This window comes from Heloderma suspectum, chromosome 1 (assembly GCF_057233095.1).
Source record: "Heloderma suspectum isolate Gila_16-S chromosome 1, 16-S_ref, whole genome shotgun sequence".
In the NCBI taxonomy this organism is placed as follows: domain Eukaryota; kingdom Metazoa; phylum Chordata; class Lepidosauria; order Squamata; family Helodermatidae; genus Heloderma; species Heloderma suspectum.
In genome coordinates, this window is record NC_139458.1 from 155143436 (window position 1) to 155170070 (window position 26635).

The 26635-nt window shown below is 45.7% G+C and overlaps 1 protein-coding gene across 1 annotated transcript in view; it reads left to right on the top strand.

Annotated features, from left to right (window-relative positions):
• Window positions 1-26635, top strand: part of KALRN (kalirin RhoGEF kinase) — an 816446-nt gene that overhangs the window by 421460 nt on the left and 368351 nt on the right. The window contains exon 9 of the mRNA XM_084807552.1: window positions 26075-26206. Coding sequence (XP_084663678.1) covers window positions 26075-26206 — 132 coding nt within the window. The remainder of the gene's footprint in view (window positions 1-26074; window positions 26207-26635) is intronic.

A 26635-nucleotide genomic window follows, 5' to 3' on the forward strand; every position in this document is an offset into this window, starting at 1 on the left:
ATGCAGACAATGATAAGTTTAGGAATATATGCTTCAGAAAATATGCATGAGTAATTGAAATTGGTTTTAATTTTAGAAGTCTATTAACAAAGGAAGAGCCCAGCTGGATCAGATCCCTCTGGCCCAGTATCTTTCTTCCCACAATGGCCAGTCAGATGCTTCTGGGAACCCCGCTATCAGAGCACATAGGCAATAGCTATCACCTGCTGTGGTTCTGCAGCAACAGCTATTACTGTTCCCGAACATGCAGGTTCCATTTTGCTATCGTGGACAATAGCCATTGAGAGATTTAACCACAAACTTGACTAATTCCATTTTAAAGCCATGTCCCACTGCCACATCTTGTGCTACTAAGTTATGCATTAACAACAACGCCCCCCCTCTGCACCCCTGTATCACTGTTGACTGTACAATTTCTCTGTGATCCTGGTGAAAGGGGCCAGTGTGCTTCGCCCAGCATGGAAACACATCTCAGTAAGAGTGAAATTTTATATTTCCAAAATAAGGATTCAACATTTCCCCCTTTCTGGTTTCTAATGAACTTAGGGGCAGCTGCAGTCCCACCTGTAACCATTGCATGGCCTATAGTGAGTAATGTGAATGTCTGCAGACCTCTCCTTCCACACTTGATCTTGGCACTTCCCCCCCTCCTACTCACCCCCCTCCTGCAAGCCTGCTGTTTCTGATATCTTGCCTGATGAAGACATCTATAGATAAAAACATAATCAGAGCCATGCTGGATCAGACCAAGGGTCCATCTAGTCCAGCATTCTGTTCACACAGCGGCAACCAGCCGCACATGGGAGATCTACAAGCCGGACATGTGTGCAACAGCACCCTCCCACCCATGTTTCCCCAGGCACTGGTATACATAGGCATACTGTCTCTGATCCTGGAGGACTAGTAGCCGTTGATACCCTTCATGATCTCTAAAGCTTGCACATTTTTGTTGTCCTTTGATTGGCCTAATAAACGTATTACACTAATATAGAATTTGTAAGTCATGCATTAGGTGCAGAAGTACTCCATTTTGTCTGTTCTTGAATATATATACCAGACAGTTCCTTTGGATGACCTCAAGTCCTAGTATTATAGGAGAATGTTTATACAAACATATATATATATATATATATATATATATATATATACACACACACACACACACACACATACACACACACACACACACACACTCATATTCTTTTGTACTCTTCAGCTATTGGGCGGTATAGAAATGAAATGAAATGAATAAATAAAATACTCTGAATTGTAGCGTTCGTCATGGTCGTTGTCCAGTCATAAACATGGGTTCTGGGCCTACAGAGCCTTTGGAACTTTCTAGACCTAGGTTAGTATTTTGTTGAGCTGCCTGTCTCAACCCTCAGTGCACATGGCTCCTGCCTACCTACTCAGTTCCTTTTTGACCACTGAGGTTGCGTTATTGCTGGGAACTTCCTCTGCACTTGTTCCTATTGAGCTAAGCTAGGCTAAAAACAACAATGTCCTTTTCTCAGATTTATTCTGTCTGTAGATTTAGTTTGTTCTGTCTGTAGATTTTGTCTCCTGAGCCTAGCTGCCCCACCAATGCCAGGGCAAAGCTGGTATTGTTGTTGCCTGCAAAGACATCTAAGTCTAAGTGGTCCCTGTGGTTGAATCTGACAGTGCCAAGAAAAAGAAGATGCCTCCTTATCATCAATTTCTGTAGAGACCCTTCCTACTCAAAAACGTCTCCAGCCTCTGACATTGCCCACTCTGGTATTGGAAAAGATGAAGAACTTATTCGATTCACCAGTGCTCAGTTCTGAATGGGATGCACCTTGAGATCAATCTGCAGTGGGTGAGGACATCCACGTAACTGGATCCATGTTGGAAGAGGAAATTAGAGACTGTATCTTGGATTGTTCATGCCCATTTCCTCATCCAGCTCTAAAGAAACTGACTCTGCCATGCCACCCTCACCTACCACATGTTACTCACTGCTCTCCAGAATCCAGGGGATTGTCACCATGATCTTGGTCATGCAAGGAATATCACCATCATGATTATGACTGGAGATGGAGTCAGCCAGAAAGGACAGGTCTCAGAATCAACACTTTAGATCCCCCTTCTACTATTGGAATTGCTTCTCATCTTCCTATATCCCTAGAGGAAACTGTTGGCATTCTGAAATCTATTGGGGCTGGGACAGATCACATCTTGGCATAAACACTGAAGCAGGTCCCCTTGGCCATGCTACCAAGACTATCAACAATGTCATTCTGTCACAGCTACAATGTTATTCTGTAACTGCTACAGTTTTGAAACTATTGTGAAGCCTCATGAATCAGCCTTGGAGACTACAGCCAATTAGCATTGTTGGTCACACTGACCTTAGCACAGAGCACAGACTCTTCCATGTTTCCTACCTCTACAGCAGTGTCAGTCCCACTCACCTTGATAGCAAGTGTACTTATCATGTCCTTGTCAATACAGAAGTCCAGGTGTTTGACTGCAACATATTCTTTAGTCTTCATGCTGAAAGCTGTGCCTTTCTCCTCCACAGTTTTGGTCCCATCCTCTCTGCCAATGCCTATCCCAGCACCATTGTCCTCATCTGCACCGCTTCTGTCTGATTTGGTATATACATCTTTGGATTTGCTGCAGGTCACTCCTTCTGGGTGTAAGAACTCTTTGGTTGTGCCCTTTGTAAAGCCAGCTGCCACAAAGGTATCCCATCTTTGGGAGTCGAGGACTATTTGACCAACTTGGAACTGTGGTCATCTGCAGTGATTTCCATCTCAACTCTGGATGCAGGTGTTGGGGATCAAAATCCACTGTCCCCCACTAAGGACAGCTGGCCATATGCCAAGCAACTGCTGAAAATTGCTGCAGTGCTGGGTCTTGAAATATAGCAGCCTCCGCTCAAGGACACAGTCTTTCAATTAGTTCATGCTGATAACTGAGCCAGTGGCAATTCCCATGCTACCAACCCTTCTACAAGTGGCTAAAGGCAAAATTCCCCACTGTACCCCTAATGTCAGGTTGGAGAATATTTACTGGGCGCAGGAGGATGATTGATAGTTATTATTTAACTACCCTTTGCCCAACTCCATTATTGTTGAGGCTACCAGAACAATTTCCATCAATGGACCTATTCTGAACCTACTGATTGTAAAGGTAGAAGGCTAGATATTCTGGGCTACAAACCGGGATGTTGGAGAAATCCACGAGAGAACCCAGTGAGTTTGGATTTTCATGAATCTGACTTGTGGATTCCGCAATGCAATGGGTTTTCCCCTGTTGGGTGGATTCTGCTGGCTTGAAAACCAGTGTTCTAACTTCCCTGAATTTTGCACAAATGTTGTCATAAAAAATATGCAACACAAAAAGAAACCCAGCCCAAAACGCACATTTCCCCAAAGGCTAAAGCATGAAAACGCACATTTTAGTGAATTATGATATTTTTGCAAGTGGGAATTTGTGCAAAATTGGAAACAAAAAAATCCGATTCTGTTGATGGGTGGGCGATGGAACGAAAGGCACCTGACAATCCACAAAACACAAACGGAATGGATTTTACACAATCCATACATCCCTAGCTGCAAACTTTACTTGGTTCATTACTGTTTTGCATTGTCAATTACCAAGTGTGTATATCTAGAAACCAGCACTTCTTATGGAAGAAACCATCATCTTTCTTTGACCGCTTTGCAGATATGAGAGAATTTGCAATGTTTTTCCAGCAGGATACATCCAATTTAGTGAAACAGCAGATCCATGAGTCTAGATATGGAAGATGGTGGGTTAAAGGCAGTGGTGGATGCCATAGCTTTCTGCAGACATGCTTAGTTATTTTTCTTTGGACTTACACAGAAGGCTAAAACTAGGATTAAAGACCTTCTGTTTGATGGTGGGGTCTCTTTAGAAGGAAGGCAGATGACACTTGGGTAGGGTACAGAAGTTTCTTAACACAGCTTGCCAGATGGATCTTGGAGGCCAGCACCTTACCTTTGGTTGAAATCATTCCTCAAAAGGAGTTCATCTAGTGGGCCTGTGTCTTGCTCAACAGGAGTGCAAGCATCCCATCAGATACTTTGGTATTCCACCTAGAAAAGTTTCTCAGTTGCGAATTTCCGATCATCCAGCCCTTGTAAGGCGACAGAGCTGTGCAAATATTGGCCTTTACTTCTGCCTTGTTATCACTTAGGTTCCCTGCTTGTCAGTTTTGGGGATGGAGCTATAGAATTTTTGGAATGTTGGTACACTATTGTCAGGAGCGCCCTAGCGGCCTCTTACAGTAGAGTCCAATAGCCAACTCAAGACACAGACGAAAGGATTCTTTTCAAGGCTTTAATCCTTTTACAACTTAATGACTCTTTCAGATGCTCATCACCAGCGACTAAGCAAGGAAATAGCAGAGTGGCCTTTGCGCCGAGTAGGCAGTTGATCCCCATTTGAAGGAGAGTCACTTGAAAACCCTGGACTTATGGGCTAGGGAGAGATCCTCCCTCTTTCCCTTGGGTCCACGGGAGGTGGCTGTTGCTTGCGCACCAAACAGGCGCCACGCCTCCTTTCCGCGCCCTCCATCGCTCGTCGTTCCATGCGTCTGCATCGAGCATCTAGCAAGCCTTGTCCCGCACTTTCTCACTGCTAGGATCACTATCTATCTCAGGAATGCCAGCAGGAGGAATCTCTGCTAGCTGCTGTGCCTGTGAGGGATGAGCTGGCTCCTCTCCCACGGATTGCTGATCCTCCTCAGAATCAGAACTGCTCTGGGCTTCTATCAGCTCAGTTTCCACCCTGACATCATCCCCGCTCCCATGAGGCCCCCCCTCGTGCTCTTCCCCTGGGTCCCCAGGTTTGTGGGGGTACAGCTGGTGGAAATGCCTCAGCAGCAACGGAGCATGCACATTTTCCGTGGGTTCCCAGGTTCGCTCATCTGGCCTGTACCCCTTCCAGTCCACTAGATATTGCAGTCGGCTGCGAGAAAGGCGGGAGTCCAGAATCTCTGCGACCTCAAACTCCTCCCCCCCTCCACCAGCACTGGTGGCGGGGGGAAACCGACCGAGTGATGAGGGTCACCAGAAACCAGCGGGGACAGCAAGGACCGATGAAAAACAGGATGGATCTTCATGGAGGGGGGGAGAGCCAGGCGAAAAGCAACCGGGTTAATCTGGGCCGTAATCTGGAAAGGCCCCATGCGGCGAGGTGAGAGCTTCCTTGCGGGCGAGTGAGAGGGGAGGTACTGGGTGGACAACCAAACCCAGTCCCCCAGTTGCAGAGACGGACCCGGCTGGCACCGCCGGTCTGCAGAGGCCTTGTAGGCTGTCTTGGCTTGCTCGAGGGAGTCCCATAAGAGGTGGTGTACCGCTCGCAACTCCTCTAAAAAGTCATGGGCTGCTGGCACCGAAAGGGGAGCTAAGGTGGACAGGAAAGCCTTGAGGTGGTAACCAAAATTAGCAAAAAATGGAGTTTGGCGGGTGGAAGCATGGCAGGCATTGTTATAAGCAAATTCTGTGAGAGGCAGCAAGGAAAACCAGTCATCTTGCTGGTAATTAACATAACAGTGCAAATATTGCTCCAGAGTCGCATTGGTGCGCTCGGTCTGACCGTCCGTCTGTGGATGATGGGCGGAGGAAAGACGGAGCATCACATGGAGAAGCCCAAGTAGCTCCCTCCAGAAATGGGCAGTGAATTGGGCCCCCCTATCCGAAATGAGACCCTTGGGCCATCTGTGGAGCCGGAAAACGTGCGCCAAAAACAGCTCTGCCATCTCCCTGGCTGTGGGCAACCCACAGCAGGGGATGAAATGGGCCATCTCAGAAAACAAATCCACCACCACCAGAATGGTGGTCTCACTGTGTGAGGGAGGCAAGTCAGTGATGAAGTCAAGGGAGAGCAGTTTCCAAGGTCCTGAGGGGATAGGCAGGGGCTGAAGCAAGCCTGTGGGCTTGCCTGAGGGGCCTTCGCCCGCTGGCAGGTTGGGCAGGAGGCGACATAGGTCTTGACGTCCTGACACACAGGAGGCCACCAAAAATCCCGCGTCACTCCGTGCAGGGTCTTGGCGAAGCCAAAATGCCCAGCAGTGGGGGAGTCATGTCACTGATGGAGGACCTTCTTGCGGAGGGGTCTAGAAGGCACATAGACCTGACCGGAAGGGTAAAGCAGGCCACCTCGCAAAGAGAAGGGGGTAGAGTGAGGGGGGCAGAGGCTAGCCCCAATTCCTCCACTTTTGTGTGAACAAAAGCATCATGAGTCTGTGCAGAGTGAAGGAGCTTCTCCCAAGAGTGAGGCACCGCAGCTGCCGCCAGGCTCTGGGGGCGAAGGATCAGAGGGGGGGGGATTTCCCTCACCCCCTGGCTGGAGGTCTGGCTTACAAGAAAGAGCATCTGCTTGTAGGTTGTCGGAGGCCTTCACATGGCAAATCTTTAGTGGAACCGGGGAAAAAAAAGCGACCACCTAATCTGCTGCTGGTTTAAGGCACGGGCTGTCTGAAGATGTTCCAGATTGCGATGGTTGGTTCTAACTTCGGCTGGGTTCTGTGACCCCTCCAGGAGATGACGCCAGGTCTCCAAAGCGGACTTGATGGCCAACAGTTCCTTCTCCCAGATGGTATAATTCCTCTCAGACATGTTCAGCTTCCTGGAGTGGTAGGCGCAGGGTTGCAACCCACCGCCCGCCTGATCTGGCTGAAAAAGCACCGCCCCCACCGCAAAGTCAGAGGCATCAGTTTGCACCACAAAAGGCCTCCTTGGGTCGGGATGTAACAGGATCGGTTCAGAACTAAAAAGCTTCTTAAGTTCCTCGAAAGCCTGTTGGGCAGATGCCGTCCAATGAAAAGGAGATTTCCTGCGCTTAAGGAGGTCTGTGAGAGGAGATGTCAGCCAAGCAAAGCTGGACAGGAACTTTCTGTAGAAATTAGCAAAGCCCAGAAAACGTTGCAAGTCCTTCTTGGTGGATGGAGCCTGCAAGGAGAGGACAGCCTGGACCTTTGCAGGATCCATCCTGATACCGTCAGCTGAGATAATGTAGCCAAGAAAGTCCAAAGAGATTAGGTCAAACTCGCATTTCTCCAGCTTGGCATAAAGATGGTTTTCGTGGAGGTGCTGGAGGAAGGCGGAGACATGACACTGATGGGAGTGAGGGTCCTCAGAAAGTATAAGTAAATCATCGAGATACACAATGAGGAAAGTGTCCAAATAGTCCCGGAAGATGGCATTCATAAAATGTGAAAACATGGGGGGGGGCCGCAGGCAAGCCCAAAGGGCATCACTAGGTATTCATACGCTCCGTACCGGGTCCCGAAACTGGTCTTCCACTCATCCCCCTCCCGGATGCGAATGAGATTGTATGCGCTACGCAGGTCCAACTTTGTGAAAATCTTGGCTTGCCCCAGGCGCTCCAGCATCTCAGGTATGAGCGGGAGGGGGTACTTGTCAGGGATGGAGACGGAATTTAAATTTCTGAAATCATGCACAGGGCGGAGTTCTCCAGATCGCTTGGCCACAAAGAAAGTAGGAGCACAGGCGAGGGAGGAAGATGGGCGAATGAAGCTGCGTTTGAGATTCTTGTCCAAAAACTCCCGCAGAGCTCGACGTTCCAGCTCTGACATCGAATACAGCTGGCCAGCGGGGATGGTCGCCCCCGGAATGAGGTTAATGGCACAGTCAAAAGGGCAGTGGGGGGGAAGCCGGTCAGCCTCCTTCTTGTCAAACACATCCCGAAAAACCGCATACTTCTCTGGGAGGATGACGGTAGCTGAAGGACTGCCAGAAGCAGACAAGGAGGGGGAGGAAAGGGTAAAGGCCTGGAGTGGGACTGGCACCTCGATCGGGAGGCAATGCTCCTGGCAGTAGGGAGACCCAAACTCCACTTGCTGAAGCTCCCAAGAAATCTGAGGATTATGCATAGAGAGCCAGGAAACACCCAGCACGATTGGGTATTTGGGAACCTTGGCCAAGTGAAATTGAATCTGCTTAACGTGGGACTGGGCACGCAGAGTGAGCAGAGCTGTAATCCGGGCCACCGCGCCCGAAGAAAGAGGACGCCCATCGATGGTCTCCACTGCCAAGGGGGCAGGAAGGGGCAGGGTAGGAATCTTGTGGAAGAGGGCGAAGGTTTCGTCCATGAAACTGGTCATAGCCCCCGAGTCCACTAAAGCCAGGGCCTCTACCCCACCCCACTGGGAGGAGTGGAGGTGAACATGCAATAGCAGATGGGAGGGTGGGGGGGTTGCAGAAGGCACCCACCGGGTGTGGAACCGACCCCCACACTGGAGACCCCCAACAGGCTTGGGGGGCAGCCTAGTCAGGCCTGGGGGTGAGGAGGAGGAGGGGGAGGAAGGAGAGGAGGGGGAGGCAGAGGAGCTGTGGATCTAACACGGCAGGTTTTGGCAAAATGTTCCAGTTTTCCACACCGAAAGCATCAGCGCTCAGCGCGCTGCCGCTCTAGTTCCTCTGGTGGCAGTGGGGCTCGGGTAGCTCCCAGCTGCATCGGGGTCTCCTCTGCCCCCACCGCAGGGACGGGGGGAGGGGGCAGGAAATGGGGGGAATGGGAGAGGGAAATCTCAGCCCCCGGTGCCCCACCGGGTCTGTCGGCGCCCCTCCAGCCGACTATCTATCTGGAGGCAGGTCTGGATGAGGTCCTCCAAAGTAGGCGGGCTAGGCGTGCGCACCAACTCATCCAAGATCTCGTCGTTCAAACCATCCAAAAACTGAGCCACCAGCGTGGCATCATTCCACTGTAAATCATGCATCAGCAAGCAAAAAGTTGTCGCATAGGCATAGCTGGAAACTGAGTCCTTGCCCTGCCTGAGGTGGCGAATCTCCCGAGAAGCCATCTGCGTGCACAGGGGGTCACCGAAAAATCTGGCCATCACTGTCATGAAACCTTGATGGTCCCTGAGTAGGGGGTCATTAGCGAGAAGAAGTCCCGAAGCCCATTTAGCTGCCACGCCTGAAAGTAGGTTAATAATAAAGCCCACATGAACCTGTTCCATCAGGAAATCCTCAGGTCGAAGGCACATGTACAACTCCGATTGGGCCCGGAAAATCGGAAAAAGTCCTTTCTCCCCAGAAAACTTCTCTGGCAAACCCACCGGGCACTTGCGGCGGGGGGGGGGGATTGGAGGTGGTGGGGGTTGAACAGTAGCTTGTAGATTCTGTATGGCAGTCGTCAGTTGCACCAATTGATCACAGAGAATCTGGTTCTCTTGCGCCAGAGCTTGCACTGCCGGGTCCCTGGCACCCTCCATTCAACAGTAGGAGAAGAGAGAGAGAGAGAGAGGAATGGGGATCAAGCTGTCAGGAGCGCCCTAGTGGCCTCTTTCAGTAGACTCCAATAGCCAACTCAAGACACAGACGAAAGAATTCTTTTCAAGGCTTTAATCCTTTTACAACTTAATGACTCTTTCAGATGCTCATCACCAGCGACTAAGCAAGGAAACAGCAGAGTGGCCTTTGCGCCGAGTAGGCAGTTGATCCCCATTTGAAGGAGAGTCACTTGGAAACCCTGAACTTATGGGCTAGGGAGAGATCCTCCCTCTTTCTCTTGGGTCCACGGGAGGCGGCCGTTGCTTGCGTGCCAAACAGGCACCACGCCTCCTTTCCGCACCCTCCATCGCTCGTCGTTCCATGTGTCTGCATCGAGCATCTAGCAAGCCTTGTTCCCGCACTTTCTCACTGCTAGGATCGCTATCTATCTCAGGAATGCCGACAGGAGGAATCTCTGCCAGCTGCTGTGACTGTGAGGGATGAGCGCGCTCCTCTCCCACGGATTGCTGATCCTCCTCAGAATCAGAACTGCTCTGGGGTTCTATTGGCTCAGTTTCCACCCTGACAGCTATTATTAGGGATGGCATGGATGCTATCCGGGAGTCCGTCAGGCTCCCCCCCGCCGCCTGCACCCTCCAAGGCTCTGGCCTTGCTTGCCCCTCTTGCGCCCTCATGGACGTTCCCCACACTCACCCAGACCCATCCACGAACGTCTGCCATTTTCCCAAGTTTGTTTTTACAAAAAAAGGAGGTCTTTAAAATGGGCATATTTACATATACGCAAATTTGGGCCCATTTACGCCTCTACTATTGTGTATATCAACCTTTCCCAGTCCAAATTTCTGCATTTTTAAATAAGGGCATTTTTAAATACCTTCTTTTGTCATACAAACAAGCTTGGGAAAATGGCGGGTGCTCACCAACAGGACCCAGGGTGAGTGTGGTCAGCTTGGTGAGCTCATGGGAGCTTGAGTGTGGGTCTAGGAGGCTCGAGCAGGGGCAGTGCTTCAGCGGGCACCCGCCAAAACTGGATGGGGGTGGGTCCGTCCATCCCTAACTATCACCATTGACAACTGTGTGCTCACCATCTTTCACATAGGGTATGTAATAGAATTCATTTAGCCACCCTCAGTTGGGGTCTTTCTCACCACCACCACCTGTCTTCCTTTAGAGGTGGAGATCTTGACACTCCTCCAAAAGGGGCAGTGGAGCTAATACCCAGAGGGTCTGAACAAAACAGCTTCTACTTGAATATTGTTTCCAAAACATATGGGGATCACTTTCCCATCTTGGACCTTCAAGATGTAAATATCTTTGTCAGGAGGTTTTGTATAATGACCGTCCCTGACATCATGCCATTTGCTTTGTATATTGACCTAAAGAATGCATATGTCCACATCATGCCAATTCTGCCACAATATTGCCCCTTTCTCTGTTTTGCTGAGGGGGTTACTGCTGCCAGTTCAAGGTTCTCCCATTTGGACTAGCCACCAAATGCATGGAGGTTGTCACTGCTTTTCTCCAGCTGCAGGGCTTTATGGTGTTCTTTTATATGAGGGGTAGCCTGTGGACCTCACGTGACCCCCTTAGCCTTTTGTGCAGCCCCCACTTCCCCTGTCATTGTTTGTTTGTTTAATTAAAATATTTCCCACTTTTCAGGGCAGGAGCCCTCCCAAGGTGGCATGCAACAATAAAACTCAAACAATAAAAACCAATGTGGTAATAAAAACTGTAAAAACAACAACAGCAGAAAACATTCTAAACAACACCAGAATAAAATAAAACGCACAATACACAACTGTAGCTACAATCCAGACCAATAAAACATAATCCGGGGAAGGCCAGAGTAAAGTAGTAAGTTTTTAGGGCCTTCCTAAAAGCCTACAATGATGGGGCTTGGTGGTCCCATGATGGCAACTTACTCAAGAGGTCTGGGGCCACTGCAGAAAAGGCCCTCTCTCGTGTACTTGCCCACCTTTCTGCCCTTACAAGTGGGCAAATTAGAAGGGCCTCTCTTGCTGATCTTAAAGTACAGGTAGGCTGATATGGGTGAAGGTGGTCCTTCATGTAATTTGGTCCCAAACCTGGGCTTCCCAGTTAGTGCAGAGTTCAGGAGGACTCCAAGAATACACACTTGGTCTTTTAGGGGGAGTGCAACCCCATCTAAAACCAGTTGTAAACCTCCATCCAGAGTAGCTGCTTTCCCAACCCACAGTATTTCCATCTTGTCTGGATTAAGTTTCAGCTTGTTTACCCTCACTCACCCCAAAACAGCCCCCAGGCACTGGTTTAAGAGTTCCACAGCCTCCCTGGGATGTGTTGATGGAAACGAGAGTTAGAGCTGAGTATCATCCACATACTGATGACACTTCAGCCCCAACCTCCTGATGATTTCCCTCAGCAGTTTCATGTAGATGTTAAAAAGCATGGTAGATAGGATGGAACCTTGTGGCAGCCCACAGGCTAATGGCCATAGGGTGAAACAAAAGTCTTCCAGCACCACCTTCTGAGACCACTCCTCCAGGAAGGATTGGAACCACTTTAAAGCTGTGCCTCCCAAGCTCAATCCAGATGAATGATCCAGAAGGATACCATAGTAGGTGGTATCAAAAGCCACTGAGAGGTCCAGAAGAACAACAGGGTTGCACTCCCCTCATCCATTCCCCAGGGTAAGTCATCAGCCAAGGCAACCAAGGCTATTTCTGTCCCATAACCAGATCTGAAACCTGACTGGAATGGATCTAAATAATCAGTATCAACCAATACCACTTGTAGTTGTGAGGCCACTTACACGCTCCAGCACCTTGCCCAAGAACGGCAAATTTGACAGAGTAGTAGTTATTTGAAACCATAGGATCTAGATTTGGTTTCTTCAACAAGAGCCTCACACTGCTTCTTCCAAAGCTGCAAGAACCTCACCATCCCTCAAGGAGGCATTAACCACCTTGGAGGTCCAGGCCCCAGCCTAAGTCTGGCAGATTTCACAAGCCAGGATGGACAAGGATCTACAAAGCAAGTAGTAGGCCTCAGTCCTCCAAGCAGTTTGTCTACATCCCAGGTTGCATAAGCTGAAAGGTATCCATAACATGTCTATATAGTGCACTAGCCTTGTCCATCTCAGACTCTGTCAAAACACTGGCATCCAAGTCGGCATGAATATGAATGACCTTATCTGCAAATGTTTAGCAAATTGCTCACAGTGTACTTTTGAGGATTCAAGTTGTTGTGTTCTACAGCCTAGAGGCCTTTAACCACCCAAAAGAGTTCCGCTGGACGATGTAATGGTGGCAGACAAGTAAGACTGCAATATGCTTGTGTTAGTAGATGGTGAATAGGCAGCCTGTAGCTTCTTTTGTCTGTTGGGGACTCTGAGTGTTAACAACTTCAGTCTCCAGCAACAAATAGTGCCATCTTTCCTGGAGCAGTGTGGGAGTGGGCAATGCATCTTTAGAAGATGTCTTCCTGTACAGGTGGATGGGTCTGTTTGTCTACATCATGAATGGGCAACTTGTGGTTCTCCAAATATTTTGGACTGCAGCTCCCATCAGCCCTAGCCAGCATAACCAATGGTGAGGGATGATGAGAGTTACAATCCAAAACATCTAGAGGGCTAGAAGCCCACCCCTCCTCTACATGTTCATACTCATCCCACTCATCACCAAAATAGTGGCCAAGATTGAGCAAGACATGGTGGACTGCATCTTGCTCATTTTGTGGCGGCTGAGACAACCTTGGTTTGAGACCCTGCTCTCCTATTCAGGATGATTACTGCAGTCTGCATTTGACAGAGGTCCTGTCATGGAAGTGAGACACTTCCTGAGATCCTCAGCCTCCAGTCCCATCTGGTCTTTTCAGGGAGGCAGAGAAAGTGTTGAAGGCATTCCATAAACCAAGGGTCCTCAACCTTTTTGAGCCAAATGGCATATTTGGAATTTCGAGAGTGTGTTTTGGCCTAGAATTCTCTCCCTCCTTTTCAGTTTCATTTTTGTAGTGCATATTGTACACGAGTTGTTTATGCCAGTTCTTGACACGTTTGGCAGTCTTTTCCTCTGAAAAATCCCTTTTGATATTTTCTGGCATTCTTGTTTGTGTTGTTTTGGGCCCCTGCTCCTGTTCTTGGATAAGCCTTTACAACTAGGATTCAAGATTCAGTTCTGGGGCCAAGTTGGACATAGTAATTATTTGCATGAAATCCTACAGCTTTAGCCTGAAATCTGCAACAACGTAGTCTGGAGAAATCTTATTGAAGTGAAGTACCTCACGATCTAGTCCTCTATCATCCTTCTTATCACATAACTGTTTAAACTTAAAATGCATCCATTACTGTTTTACATATGAAGAGCCAGACCCCTTCCACATGTAATACGTTCACTTTAATAGAAATGAGCTGCAGTTGGTTAACAAGGGGAAACAACTGGTGGATGTTTGTTTGATCAAGGAGGGAAGTTCTTCTGTTCTTAAGTTGTAATATTCTGTAGCTGTAATCCTGTTCACGCTTACTTGGGAGTAAGTCCCATTGAAATCAGTATGATATACTAACAAGTAATCATGTGTAGGATCAGGCTGCACTTTTAAAACAAAACTAAAATGCTGTGGCTAAAATACTTCAACTAAAGTCTTACCTCTGGAATTCAGTCTCAACATCCAGACTGAGCAGCTTCATTGCACTTCTGGAAGCTGCTCAGGATTAGATTCTGATATAGCCTAAATGAGGAGCAACCTGCATTTTACGACCACCATTTGAAAGCCACTTAAAATCATTCTATGTAGTGGCACATCCTTAGTGATCATAAGGGAACACAGGAAGGAAGATGTATGAGGCAAGATGTTTAAGCCACATTAGCATAACTACTACTGAATACCCATCCCTCCAGCTGAAATGAACAACTGAAAAAAGGAGTATCACTTTCTTTAAAAAAAAAAAAAGGCTGCTGGACACTTACCAAAGTCTCCCAGGACTAAGTAAACAGGAATTAGAGGGGCAAGGGAATCTAAATAGTCATTTGGACTAAGCGAGACATTAGTGAGGAGAGAGTATTGATGCAGCACCGATAAACTCCAAATGCCGGGGGCGTGGGGGAATGATATGAGAGCTGGCAAGCTGGGCTTGCAGTTCCGTCAGCTGGGACTGAAATATGTAGTCTGCTCTGGTTCTTCTAGGGAGATATCCTGTTGACTCATCGTCTTATAATTTAGAAAACCAAACTCCCTGGTAGGCTGTGAAAATTACAACAGGAGCCGAACAGTATTTTCTAGAAGATGATTCCTGTAGAATGGAGTCCATTTAACATTTACAGTGTGATCCTAAGCATGTTTACTCAGAAGTAAGTCCTACTGAGATAAATAGGACTTGCTCCCTAGTTAAGTGTGCTTAGTCAGACTTATCATTATGGTTGCCTTGACCCTATTAAGTAGTTCCCCTTTAATAAAATAATCTTCTATACTTCAGCTATGTCTTTATCTCATGTGCTTTTAGACATACATACACCCACTGCCTCTTTCCTATCACCTGGTAACCACGATATGCTATTTCCCTTTGTGGAATGCTCATTTTTAACTCTTGCTAAGGTGATTGCTGTTTTCAAACTTACCTTATGGGGCCTGATGTTTGCAGACACACACATACCATTTACAAATTGTAGCAGCTGCAGTTTATCTGAACGAGGCATATGCTGAATTCAGTTTGCTCTGGGGAAGCTGCTATAAACATACAGTCAGGGTCAGAAATATTGGAACAAGGGTAACTGTTTTGGCAGTTGGCCTCTGTACACCACCGCATTGAAGGTGAAAGGAAACACACCCAGATGGGAGCGAAGTCAGGACTTTCAGCTGTAATGCAAGGGGTTTGACAAAAGTGGGGCACTACCCATTCAGGAAGTACAGCCAGTGGCATACACACACACCCATCATTGGTGGCTCATAAGTAATGGAACGAATGGCTGACAAGCAGCTGCTTGGCCAGGGGTGGCCTGTTCCCTGGGTACCCCATGACCAATTAAGCAGATAAAAGGCCTGGGGGTGGTTCTGAGTGTCACATTTGCATTTGGTAGCTGTTCACTGGAACATGAGGTTCAAAGGGGTGTCCATGCGAGTGAAGGAGGCCATCATTAGGCTGAGGAAACAAAATAAACCCATCAGAGAGATAGCAAAAACAGTGGGAGTGGCCAACACAACAGTTTGGGACATCCTGAAAAAGAAGGAATTAACTGGCGAGCTCAGCAACAGCAAAAGGCCTGGAAGACCATGGAAGACAACTAAAGTGGATGACCGCAGAATTCTGCTCATGGTGAAGAGGAACCCTTTCACAACATCTAGCCAGGTCAAGAATGCTCTTGCGGAGGTAGGCATGTTATTGTCAACATCTACAGTCAAGAGACGGCTTTATGAATGTAAATACAGAGGCTTCACAACAAGGTGCAAACCACTGGTAATGCTGGAGAACAGAAAGGCCAGATTAGCCTTTGCCAACAAACGCTTAAAAAAGCCTGCCCAGTTCTGGAATAAGATTCTTTGGACTGATGAAACCAAGATGAACTTGTACCAGAATGATGGGAAAAGTATGGAGAAGGAAAGCAACAGCTCATGATCCAAAGCATACCATATCATCTGTCAAACATGGTGGAGGCAGTGTTATGGCATGGGCATGTATGGCTGCCAATGGAACCGGGTCACTGGTGTTTATTGATGACCTGACTGCTGATCAAAGCAGCAGGATGAATTCTGAAGTGTATAGGGCTATACTTTCTGCTCAGATTCAGCCGAATGCTGCCAAACTGATAGAACGCCACTTCATATGGCAGATGGATAATGACCCAAAACATACAGCAAAAGCTACCCCAGAGTTTCTCCAGGCAAAGAAGTGGGATGTTCTTCAATGGCCAAGTCAGTCACCTGATCTCAACCCAATAGAGCATGCTTTTCACTTCCTGAAGACAAGACTGAAGGCAGAAAGATCCACAAACAAGCAGCAGCTGCAGTAAAGGCCTGGCAAAGCATCTCAAGGGAGGAAACTCCGCATTTGGTCATGTCCATGGGTTCCAGACTTCAGGTAGTCATTGACCGCAAAGGATTTTTATCCAGGTATTAAAGGCGACCCTTAAGTTTGAAATGATGTTGGTTTGTTCCATTACTTATGAGCCACCAACAATGGGGGGGGGGGTGTATGCCACTGGCTGTCCTTCCTGAATGGTTAGTGCCCCACTTTTGTCAAACCCCTTGAATTACAGCTGACAGTCCTGACTTCGCTCCCATCTGGGTGTGTTTCCTTTCAACTTCAATGTGGTGGTGTACAGAGGCCAACTGCCAAAACAGTTATCCTTGTTCCAATATTTCTGATAGGGATGTCAGAGAATTCCGCGACGGATCTCGGTGAGGCCGAATGCTAGTGCATTTGGCCCCTCGAAACTCATCACAGAACGAAGCCTCGCCCCCCCACCCCACGAAAGGCGTGCGGCACGAAGTGCCCGCCACCCCCACCCCACGAAAGGCACGCGAAATAGAGCACTTACCTGCTCCCGTCCGTGTTGCTGTGTGAACGGTGGCCATCCTGCAGCCGCCATTCGCTTGCTCCTCTTCAGCCATGATAGGCTACGTAAATACTTACATAGCCTATCACGGCTAATGCAGGGACGCCATTTCATTTAAGAAAGCCTTCTTGTCTTTCCTTGCTATTCTCTAGAATAATGCTTCCTAAGACCCATTTGACTTCACTCTCTAGGATGTCCGGCTCAGGTTCAGTGACCGCACTATCATGGCTATCAGGGACATTAAGATCTTTCCTGTATAGTTCTTCTGTGTATTCTTTCCACCTCTTCTTAATCTCATCTGCTTCTGTGAGGACCCTGCCTTCTTTGTCCTTTATCATGCCCGTCTTTGCACAAAACGTTCCCTTGAGATCTCCAATTTTCTTGAAGAGATCTCTAGTCTTTCCCATTCTATTGTTTTCCTCGATTTCTTTGCATTGTTCATTTAAGAAGGCTTTCTTGTCTCTCCTTGCTATTCTCTGGAACTCTGCATTCAGTTGGATATATCTTCCCCTTTCTCCCTTGCTTTTCACTTCCATTCTTTCCTCAGCTACTTGTAACGCCTCATCAGACAGCCACTTGGCTTTCTTGCATTTCTTTTTCTTTGGGATGGATTGAGTTGCTGCCTCCTAAACAATGTTACAGACCTCCGTCCATAATTCCTCAGGCACTCTGTTTATCAGGTCTAATCCCTGAAATCTATTCGTCACCTCCACTATATATTCATAAGGGATATGATTTAGGTCATACCTGAATGGTTTAGTGGTTTTCCCTACGTTCTTCAATTTAAGCTGAAATTTTGCAACAAGAAGCTCATGATCTGAGCCACAGTCAGCTCCAGGTCTTGTTTTGACTGACTGTATAGAACTTCTCCATCTTTGGCTGCAAAGTACATAATCCATCTGATTTCGATATTGACCATCTGGTGATGTCCATGTGTAGAGTCGCCTCTTGTGCTGTTGGAAAAGCATGTTTGCTATGATCAGCGTGTTCTCTTGGCAAAACTCTATTAGCCTTTGTCCTGCTTCATTTTGTACACCAAGGCCGTGCTTGCCTGTTATCCCAGTTATTTCTTGACTTCCTACTTTAGCATTCCAATCCCCTATGATGAAGAGGACATCTTTTTTAGGTGTTAGTTCTAGAAGGTATTGTAGGTCTTCACAGAACCAATCAACCTCAGCTTCTTCAGCCTCAGTGGTTGGGGCATAGACTTGAATTACTGTGATATTGAATGGTTTGCCTTGGATTCGTACTGAGATCATTCTATCGTTTTTGAGATTGTACCCCAGTACTGCTTTCCCCACCCTTTTATTGACTATGAGTGCTACTCCATTTCTCCTCAGGGATTCTTGCCCACAGTAGTAGATATAATGGTCACTTGAATTAAATTCGCCCATGCTTGTCCATTTTAGTTTGCTGATTCCCAAGATGTCGATGTTCAATCTTGCCATCTCGTGTTTGACCACCTCCAGCTTACCTTGATTCATTGATCTTACATTCTAGGTTCCTAAACAATATTGTTCTTTACAGCATCGGATTTTCTTTTCACCACCAGACACATCCACAGCTGAGTGTCCTTTCAGCTTTGGCCCAGCTGCTTCACTCTTTCTGGCACTACTTGGAAATTCCCTCTGCTCTTCCCCAGTAGTGTATTGGACACCTTCCGACCTGAGGGGCTCATCTTCTGGCGTCATCTCTTTTAGCCTTGTGATACATTCCATGGGGTTTTCTTGGCACGAATACTGGAGTGGGTTGCCATTTCCTTCTCCAGTGGACCACATTTTGTCAGAACTCTCTGCCATGACCTGTTCGTCTTGGGTGGCCCTGCACGGCATACCTTATGGCTTCACTGAGTTATGCAAGCCCCATGAAGGGATCTCTGTAAATTGCAATTTACAGAGGGTTATTTTCATGACTCCACTGGACAAGGGTGAGCCTCAGTAACAAGGCTCAGGGATATACAATCACTGAGCTTGTCTAACCACAGGCATGTTACCCAACACAAATGAGGCAGAGTCCATATCCTCTTTAGAAGTTTATACTGATATCCTCCCATTATATCCTCCCTACATTTCAGGGAATGCTTTATGTGAGGAAAGAGCAAGCAGTTATTATGAAGAAACAAACCCTATTTTTAAGGTGGGTGCGAATTCTTATAAGAGCATCCATGCAAGGTATGGTCACTAGAACATCAGGACCCAACAACTATTAAGCCAAGCAAGACTACATGGCAGCGATCACACTCTAAATCTAGTTGATTCATCCGACTCCAAAAATTAACAAAAAAAAAATCACAACAGGGCCAATTCATGCATTATGGATCTAGATTTGTTTTGTTTTGTTTTTAATGAATGGAGGATTCTCAGATGCTAATATTTGTGGTAGACAGCAGATTCTGATCTGCACAATTTTTGTAAACTCAAACAGTAAACACCAGCAATGAGAAGTCAGTCAGCTGGCTTGGAAGTCCTATGCCCATTAGGTCTGCACACTTTTGGCAAGCTTATCCTGACCCTGCCTTCTTTGTACATACAGTACTCCGATTTCTTGGTTGTTGGTTTGTTTGTTGAAATGAAATATGATACAGTGATATACCTTTTAACATGCTTACATCTTTAGTTAATTCTGTGCACACTAAAGTCCACCAAATTACTCCTTACTAATTTTCTTGTTTCTCTAAGTCGCTTAAATTATCCCTTGCTCATTCTGCTCTGTTTAAAGGGCTAAAAAATCCATCAATAAAAAGAACATCTAATTATACAACAGCTGCACCACCTCCTTTGAGTAATACAAAAAAAAAACACCTCTGCAGCGACAGGCTTTTCATCCACTTCTGAAGTCTTCCGCCTATATCTTGATGTTGGAATGCTTGTTTTAAGTGTTAAACCAACACTTAGGTTTACTAATTTGCATGTCCCTGTACCAAATCTACCTGCTATTAGCTTGCTATTTTTTATCAGGGTAATCATAGAATAATGGACCTGGAAAGGATATGAACCTTACTTTGTCTTGCCCCATTTCAACCCTACACTGGGGCATAGTCCTCCTCAACCTAAACATACTAGCCCATTTTAAGACAAATATAATGAGCCACAAGCATAGATCAGCATATACTGTGCCACAGCAGCTTTAGGACGAGGAAACAACTTTAGCACAACACACCCATAAGGATCAGCCAAGCCAGGTGAGTGAACTTTTAACGATTGTTGCACAAGCGCTATTATATGAAACAAACTTGGAAAGGGTTTGCTTGTCAACAGAGCACTTTCCCAAGTGACCAATTTGGTAATCTGTAATATCAAACCAGAAGAGAGAGACTTGCACCTCCACGAAGAGGTACCTTACCTAACAGAACAAGAGGTTGGTGCTATGGCTTCCCCTTCCCATGTGATGACTCCTAGCCCTTTGGAATAGCAGCAATCCAGCAATCGCTACTCTCCTAGCATGGTTTGCAGGTAAACTTCATGCCCAACACTTAGAAAATGTTATATGACTAGAAATGGCCAATAACAACATGAATGTGGGGCTTAAAAATCAGTTTCTAGAATTTAAAAAAAGTATGAATCCTACCACCAAGGCCAGCACAACTGTGCCCCAAGATCACAGGAAGTAGGAAGACATGGGAAGTGTTGGCAGGCATCTAGAAGCCTGATGGTTCCTTGCCGCCTTTGCCACATAGAGAACACTGCAGTAGTCACTACTGATTAACCGATTTGGGGTGCCCATCACAGTCAGCACTGGTGTTTTATAAAATGCCAAATATTTAAAGGCTTATTATCATAGTATGGCAATATACAGATACAAGCATGATCTGGTGGCTTTAGTCTTTCAGTAACCATTTAAAAACTACATAAAGAATACACAGATAATATGAAGTAACAGTTATGTATGCTGCAAGCATTAGGTACAAGATTAATTGTCTAAATATCTATTCTATTAACTGGAACAACTTTCTGAGAGCATAAAACGGCTGTTACATGCAATTTGAAATGGCAGGGCAGGATGGGATCCACAGTTAGTTGTACATGTTTACAATCTTTCATGGGGGATTTTAAAAGACCAACACGTTAGAGGGGAATTGTATAAAAGCTGTAAGCCACAATTTATGACAGCAACAGGGCATGCCCATCCCCTCAAGAGTGCCAGTCCGCATCCTGGAAGGGATTCCCACCAAATCACTACACAAAACAACTTTACACTGCACTTGCCCTCTCTCTTGCAGTGTAATGAACGTATTGTTAGGTGTGGTAAACAAGAATAATGTATCTGTACCTACCAAAGGATACATTATGAAGTATCCCACACTACTGCAGTTGCTGGGGTAAGCCACATTTGTACCTAATTCTGAAGCATGCCAATAAACTATACTCATGTCATTTGGCCATTAGGATACCAGCTCTCTTACTATGATGCCATATCTGACCACTAACATTCTGAATGGAATAAGTATTTGGGAGTTGAATTCACATAGCACAATAAAAATATACAGATCTGTGACCCTTAAAATAAAACAGCGGGGCCCAATCCAACTGTACTCTTGCATGTGCCATTAGGCAACAAAGCTTTCCCATGAGTACAGCTCTCTACTGATGGTCGGGCTGCCAATGGGAAGAAAAAAGCAGTGGCAGGAAACTTCTGAATGCAGAATAGTGTGTGCAAGAGGAGGTGAGCGGGATGCAAGAGGTGACTGGAATTATGTTAGTGAAATATATCTTGAAAGTAAAGTGTCCATGTCACTCACAAGTCATGCTATGACTTTTTCACACAGCTTGCTCTGTAATCCCTTTGGGAGCTGCTCTCATGTTACACGTAACCAGTGTACCCAGTTAGTATTGTCCGATTGCCTGATTGATACATGAGAGATTAATCCCTCTTGCCGAAGTTCTTGCAGCCTAATTCATGAAGAAATGCAGGAGTAACTAGACTGCAAAATTATATATAAAAATAAATCTGAAGCCTCTCATTTGGATATCCTTATTCTTTTTTCCTTTTATTTTAAACTTCTATTGATAAGTATCATAACATAACAAAAAAGAATCCGTTTCAGGTTACATTCACATTCAGGAGTACAAATGCAGTCAAATAAGGGGCTATCTGACAAATATTTGCATAGGATAAAAACATACTTGCTGACAATTTTGGTTCCTAAAGGGAGCAGTGTGGTGCTAAGATGCCCAGTGAAGGGAAACTGTCACAGAATTGGTAGGCTTATCCTCTTTTAGAAGATGTATTTAGTAGGTCCTGGATCCTCCTAGATAGGGAGTTTCTCTAACTCAGTAGCAGAGTATATGCTTGGTATGTAGAAGGCCCCAAGTTCAATTATCCACAATTCCACCTAAAAGCATCTCAGGTATGAGGGCAGGAAAGAGCTCTCCCTCTCTGAATAATTAGAGAGCTGCTGCCCAGCTGAATAGACAACACTGAGCTAGATAGACTAATTGTCTGATTCAGTACAAAGCAGGTTCATAAATTCTCAGGATTGCTTTTAACTTCCAGGAAAAAAAACCAACAGCCAGTTGTTGTTGTTCAGTCATTAAGTCGTGTCCGATTCTTCGTGACCCCATGGACCATAGCACGCCAGGCCTTCCTGTCCTCCGCTCTCTCCCGGAGTGTGCTCAAGTTCATATTCATTGCATCGGTGATGCTATCTAGCCATCTCATCCTCTGCCGTCCCCTTCTCCTTTTGCCTTCATCCTTCGTCACGAAAACCACTAAACCGTTCAGGTATGACCTAAATCATATCCCTTATGAATATACAGTGGAGGTGACTAATAGATTTCAGGGATTAGACCTGATAGACAGAGTGCCTGAGGAACTATGGACGGAGGTCCGTAACATTGTTCAGGAGGCAGCAACTCAATCCATCCCAAAGAAAAAGAAATGCAAGAAAGCCAAGTGGCTGTCTGATGAGGCTTGACAAGTAGCTGAGGAAAGAAGGGAAGCGAAAAGCAAGGGAGAAAGGGGAAGATATATCCAACTGAATGCAGAGTTCCAGAGAATAGCAAGGAGAGACAAGAAGGCCTTCTTAAATGAACGATGCAAAGAAATTGAGGAAAACAATAGAATGGGAAAAACTAGAGATCTTTTCAAGAAAATCGGAGATATCAAGGGAACGTTTTGTGCAACGACAGGCATGATAAAAGACAAAGAAGGCAGGGACCTAACAGAAGCAGATGAGATTAAGAAGAGGTGGAAAGAATACACAGAAGAACTATACAGGAAAGATCTGAATGTCCCTGATAGCCATGATAGTGCAGTCACTGAACTTGAGCCGGACATCCTCGAGAGTGAAGTCAAGTGGGCCTTAGGAAGCATTACTAACAACAAAGCTAGCGGAGATGACAGTATTCCAGCTGAGCTATTTAAAATCCTAAAAGATGCTGCTGTTAAAGTGCTGCACTCAATATGCCAACAAATTTGGAACACTCAACAGTGGCCACAAGACTAGAAAAGGTCAGTTTACATTCCAATTCCAAAGAAGGGCAATGCCAAAGAGCGTTCAAACTACCGTACAGTTGCGCTCATTTCACATGCCAGCAAGGTGATGCTCAAAATCCTACAAGTTAGGCTGCAGCAGTATGGGAACCAAGAACTACCGGAAGTACAAGCTGCGTTTCGAAGAGGCAGAGGAACTAGAGATCAAATTGCCAACATTCGCTGGATCATGGAGAAAGCAAGAGAATTCCAGAAAAACATCTATTTCTGCTTCATTGATTATGCTAAAGCCCTTGATTGTGTGGATCACAACAAACTCTGGCAAATTCTGAAAGAGATGGGAGTACCAGACCACCTTACCTGTCTCCTGAGAAACCTGTATGAGGGTCAAGAAGCAACAGTAAGAACTGGACATGGAACAACCAATTGGTTCAAAATTGGGAAAGGAGTACGACAAGGCTGCATATTGTCTCCCTGCTTATTTAACTTATATGCAGAGTACATCATGAGAAACGCTGGGTTGGATGAATCACAGCTCAGAATTAAGATTGCCGGGAGAAATATCAACAACCTTAGATACGCAGACGATACTACCCTAATGGCAGAAAGCGAAGGGGATCTCAAGAGCCTCTTGTTGAGGGTGAAAGAGGAGAGTGCAAAAGCTGGTTTGAAACTCAACATTACAAAAACGAAGATCATGGCATCTGACCCCATCACTTCCTGGCATATAGAAGGGGAAGAAATGGAAGCAGTGACAGATTTTATTTTCTTGGGCTCAAAGATCACTGCAGACGGTGACTGTAGCTATGAAATTAAAAGATGCTTGCTCCTTGGGAGGAAAGCTATGGCAAACCTAGACAGCATAGTAAGAAGCAGAGACATCACCTTGCCGACAAAGGTCTGTCTAATCAAAACTATGGTTTTCCCAGTAGTAATGTATGGCTGAGAGCTGGACTATAAGGAAGGCTGAGCGCCGAAGAATTGATTCTTTCAAACTGTGGTGCTGGAGAAGACTCTTACGAGTCCCCTGGACTGCAAGGAGGTCAGATCAGTCAATCATACAGGAAATCAACCCTGACTGCTCATTGGAAGGACAATGAAACTGAAGCTCAAATATTTTGGCCACCTAATGCGAAGAGAAAACTCCCTGGAAAAGACCCTGATGCTGGGAAAGATTGAAGGCAAAAGGAGAAGGGGATGGCAGAGGATGAGATGGCTAGGTAGCATCACTGATGCAATGAATATGAACTTGAGCATGCTTCGGGAGAGAGCGGAGGACAGGAAGGCCTGGCATGCTATGGTCCATGGGGTCACGACACGAGAGTCGGACACGACTTAACGGCTGAACAACAACAACAAATTGCAATTTGTGTCCATCATGTGGACAAAGTCAGATAACATTTAAATAGACAATAGATAACATTTTCAGGGGCAGTAAAGAATAAGAATGTAATAACATTCTTATTTTTACTGCCCCTGAAAATGTTATCTATTATCTATCTAAATGTTATTTGTTATCTATCAATATGGTTCCCCCAATATTATGAGAACTCTTGAGGGAAGATGTGATTTTTAAAGAAGTGTTCTCCACATTCATAGTGACTGATTAAATTTCAAAGCAAGCTGAGGAGAGTTTTTCACTACTTTTGAGAAGCTGGAGGTGGCCTAGCCATGCTACTTTTAAGTAAGATCTAGGATGGCCAAAAGCAAAATAGGTCACAGCCCTACTGTTAATAGTTGTATAGAATACAAGGGAGAAGTCCTTTTTGGTTGCTCCCCATTTATGGAATAATCTCCCTGACAAGGCCCGCCTGGCGCCAACATTGTCATCTTTTTGGCACCAAGTTAAAACTGCCCTCTTCTCTCAGGCATTTGGCAACGTATAACAAGTCTCTTGATTGTCTCTGGCTGATTTTTTAAGATATATTTTTTGTTGTGTGTGTTATTCATGTCATGTGAATGGTTTTTATATTTTATATAATGTATTTTAATGGTTCTTAATTTTTGTGAACTGCCCAGACAGCTTTGGCTTTGGGGTGGTATAGAAATATAATAAATGAAATGGAATAGAATAGGGAATTAAAGCAGGTGCTGCTTTGCACAGAAGGGTGAGAAAAACTTAATCTGTTGCAAGGTTGTTTTTTGACACAGCCAGTAAAAGGTGGTTTGGTTTTTTATTGTTGCTGAAGTGGTGGCCTGGCCTTGATTTAGGGTAGTAGTTCTAAGATGTGGCACAACTCACAGTTCAAGACATAAAGTATTTTATAAAGTAGACATAAAGTATTTTGCATATCCTCATGAGAAGAGTAATTTCCTTGTCCTCAGGAAATTACTCTGCAGGTTGCATTATGTTAGTGGGCTATAGTTCTATCACTCTAGTTCTTAAAAACGAAAGTTTATGCATTCAGTTAAGCCTAACGTTCCTAGTGTGCTTTGTATTTTGTGCTGTCTTAGCCTGAGATCCAAAGAGCTACTTTAGGCATGCTCAAGGGATTAGATGTGCCCAGGGGGTCATGCAGCTTTTTTTATTTTCTTGTCTTGTTCTGTTTGTTGACATGCTATTATTACAGAGTGACTTTGAAACTTGAGGAGCAGTCCAGAACCATTTGCCATGCGGCTTTGGTGAGTGTGGGAACTGCTGATTGAGAAACATAGGTCCAGAACCTCCATAAAATGGGTTGTGCTGTTTTGAGGATCCTGAACATGGTTTCTCCTTGGAAACAGATTCTTTGTTTGTCTTACTCTATTTCTGTTGTGTTATAATGTGTAGTGCTTTAAAATTGATGTTGATTTTCATTTCCATCCTGCTGCTAGTTGTCAGTGTGTTACAAGCCAGTAAAGTCTTTTTGAAATTTCCCCTTTCAGTTCCTCTCGGGTGTGGATGCATGGTGCAAAATGTGCAGCGAGGGAGGCCTTCCATCAGAAATGCAAGACCTGGAATTGGCCATCCATCATCATCAATCCCTTTACGAACAGGTCACCCAGGCCTACACGGAGGTGAGTGCTTTCAGAAGAGACTTTAATAACCACTAGTAGATTGCAAAGCTTCATTAATAGAGATAGTTGGATATGCATTTGGGGTGCAGAAGGGTTATTAGCTGAATAATTTGTAGGACACATTTATCTGGCTTTTCATTGCCATGCTGATGTGACTGCTTAAGCAGGTTAGCTAATGAGTCTTCTGTAATTCTTCTCCAGCAGTGTGTGATTTCTCATTCACACAGGAGACTAACAGTGCAATCCTGTACATGTCTACTCAAAAGTAACCTCATTGGGTGTATAGGATTGCAGCCTCAGGCTGCAATCATAAGCATACTTAAGCAGAAAATAAACCCCATTGAATATAATTGAATATAATACTTCTGAGTAAACATGCCTAGGATTGTGTTGTATATTCAGTACCAACCCATGGAATCTTAACAGCAG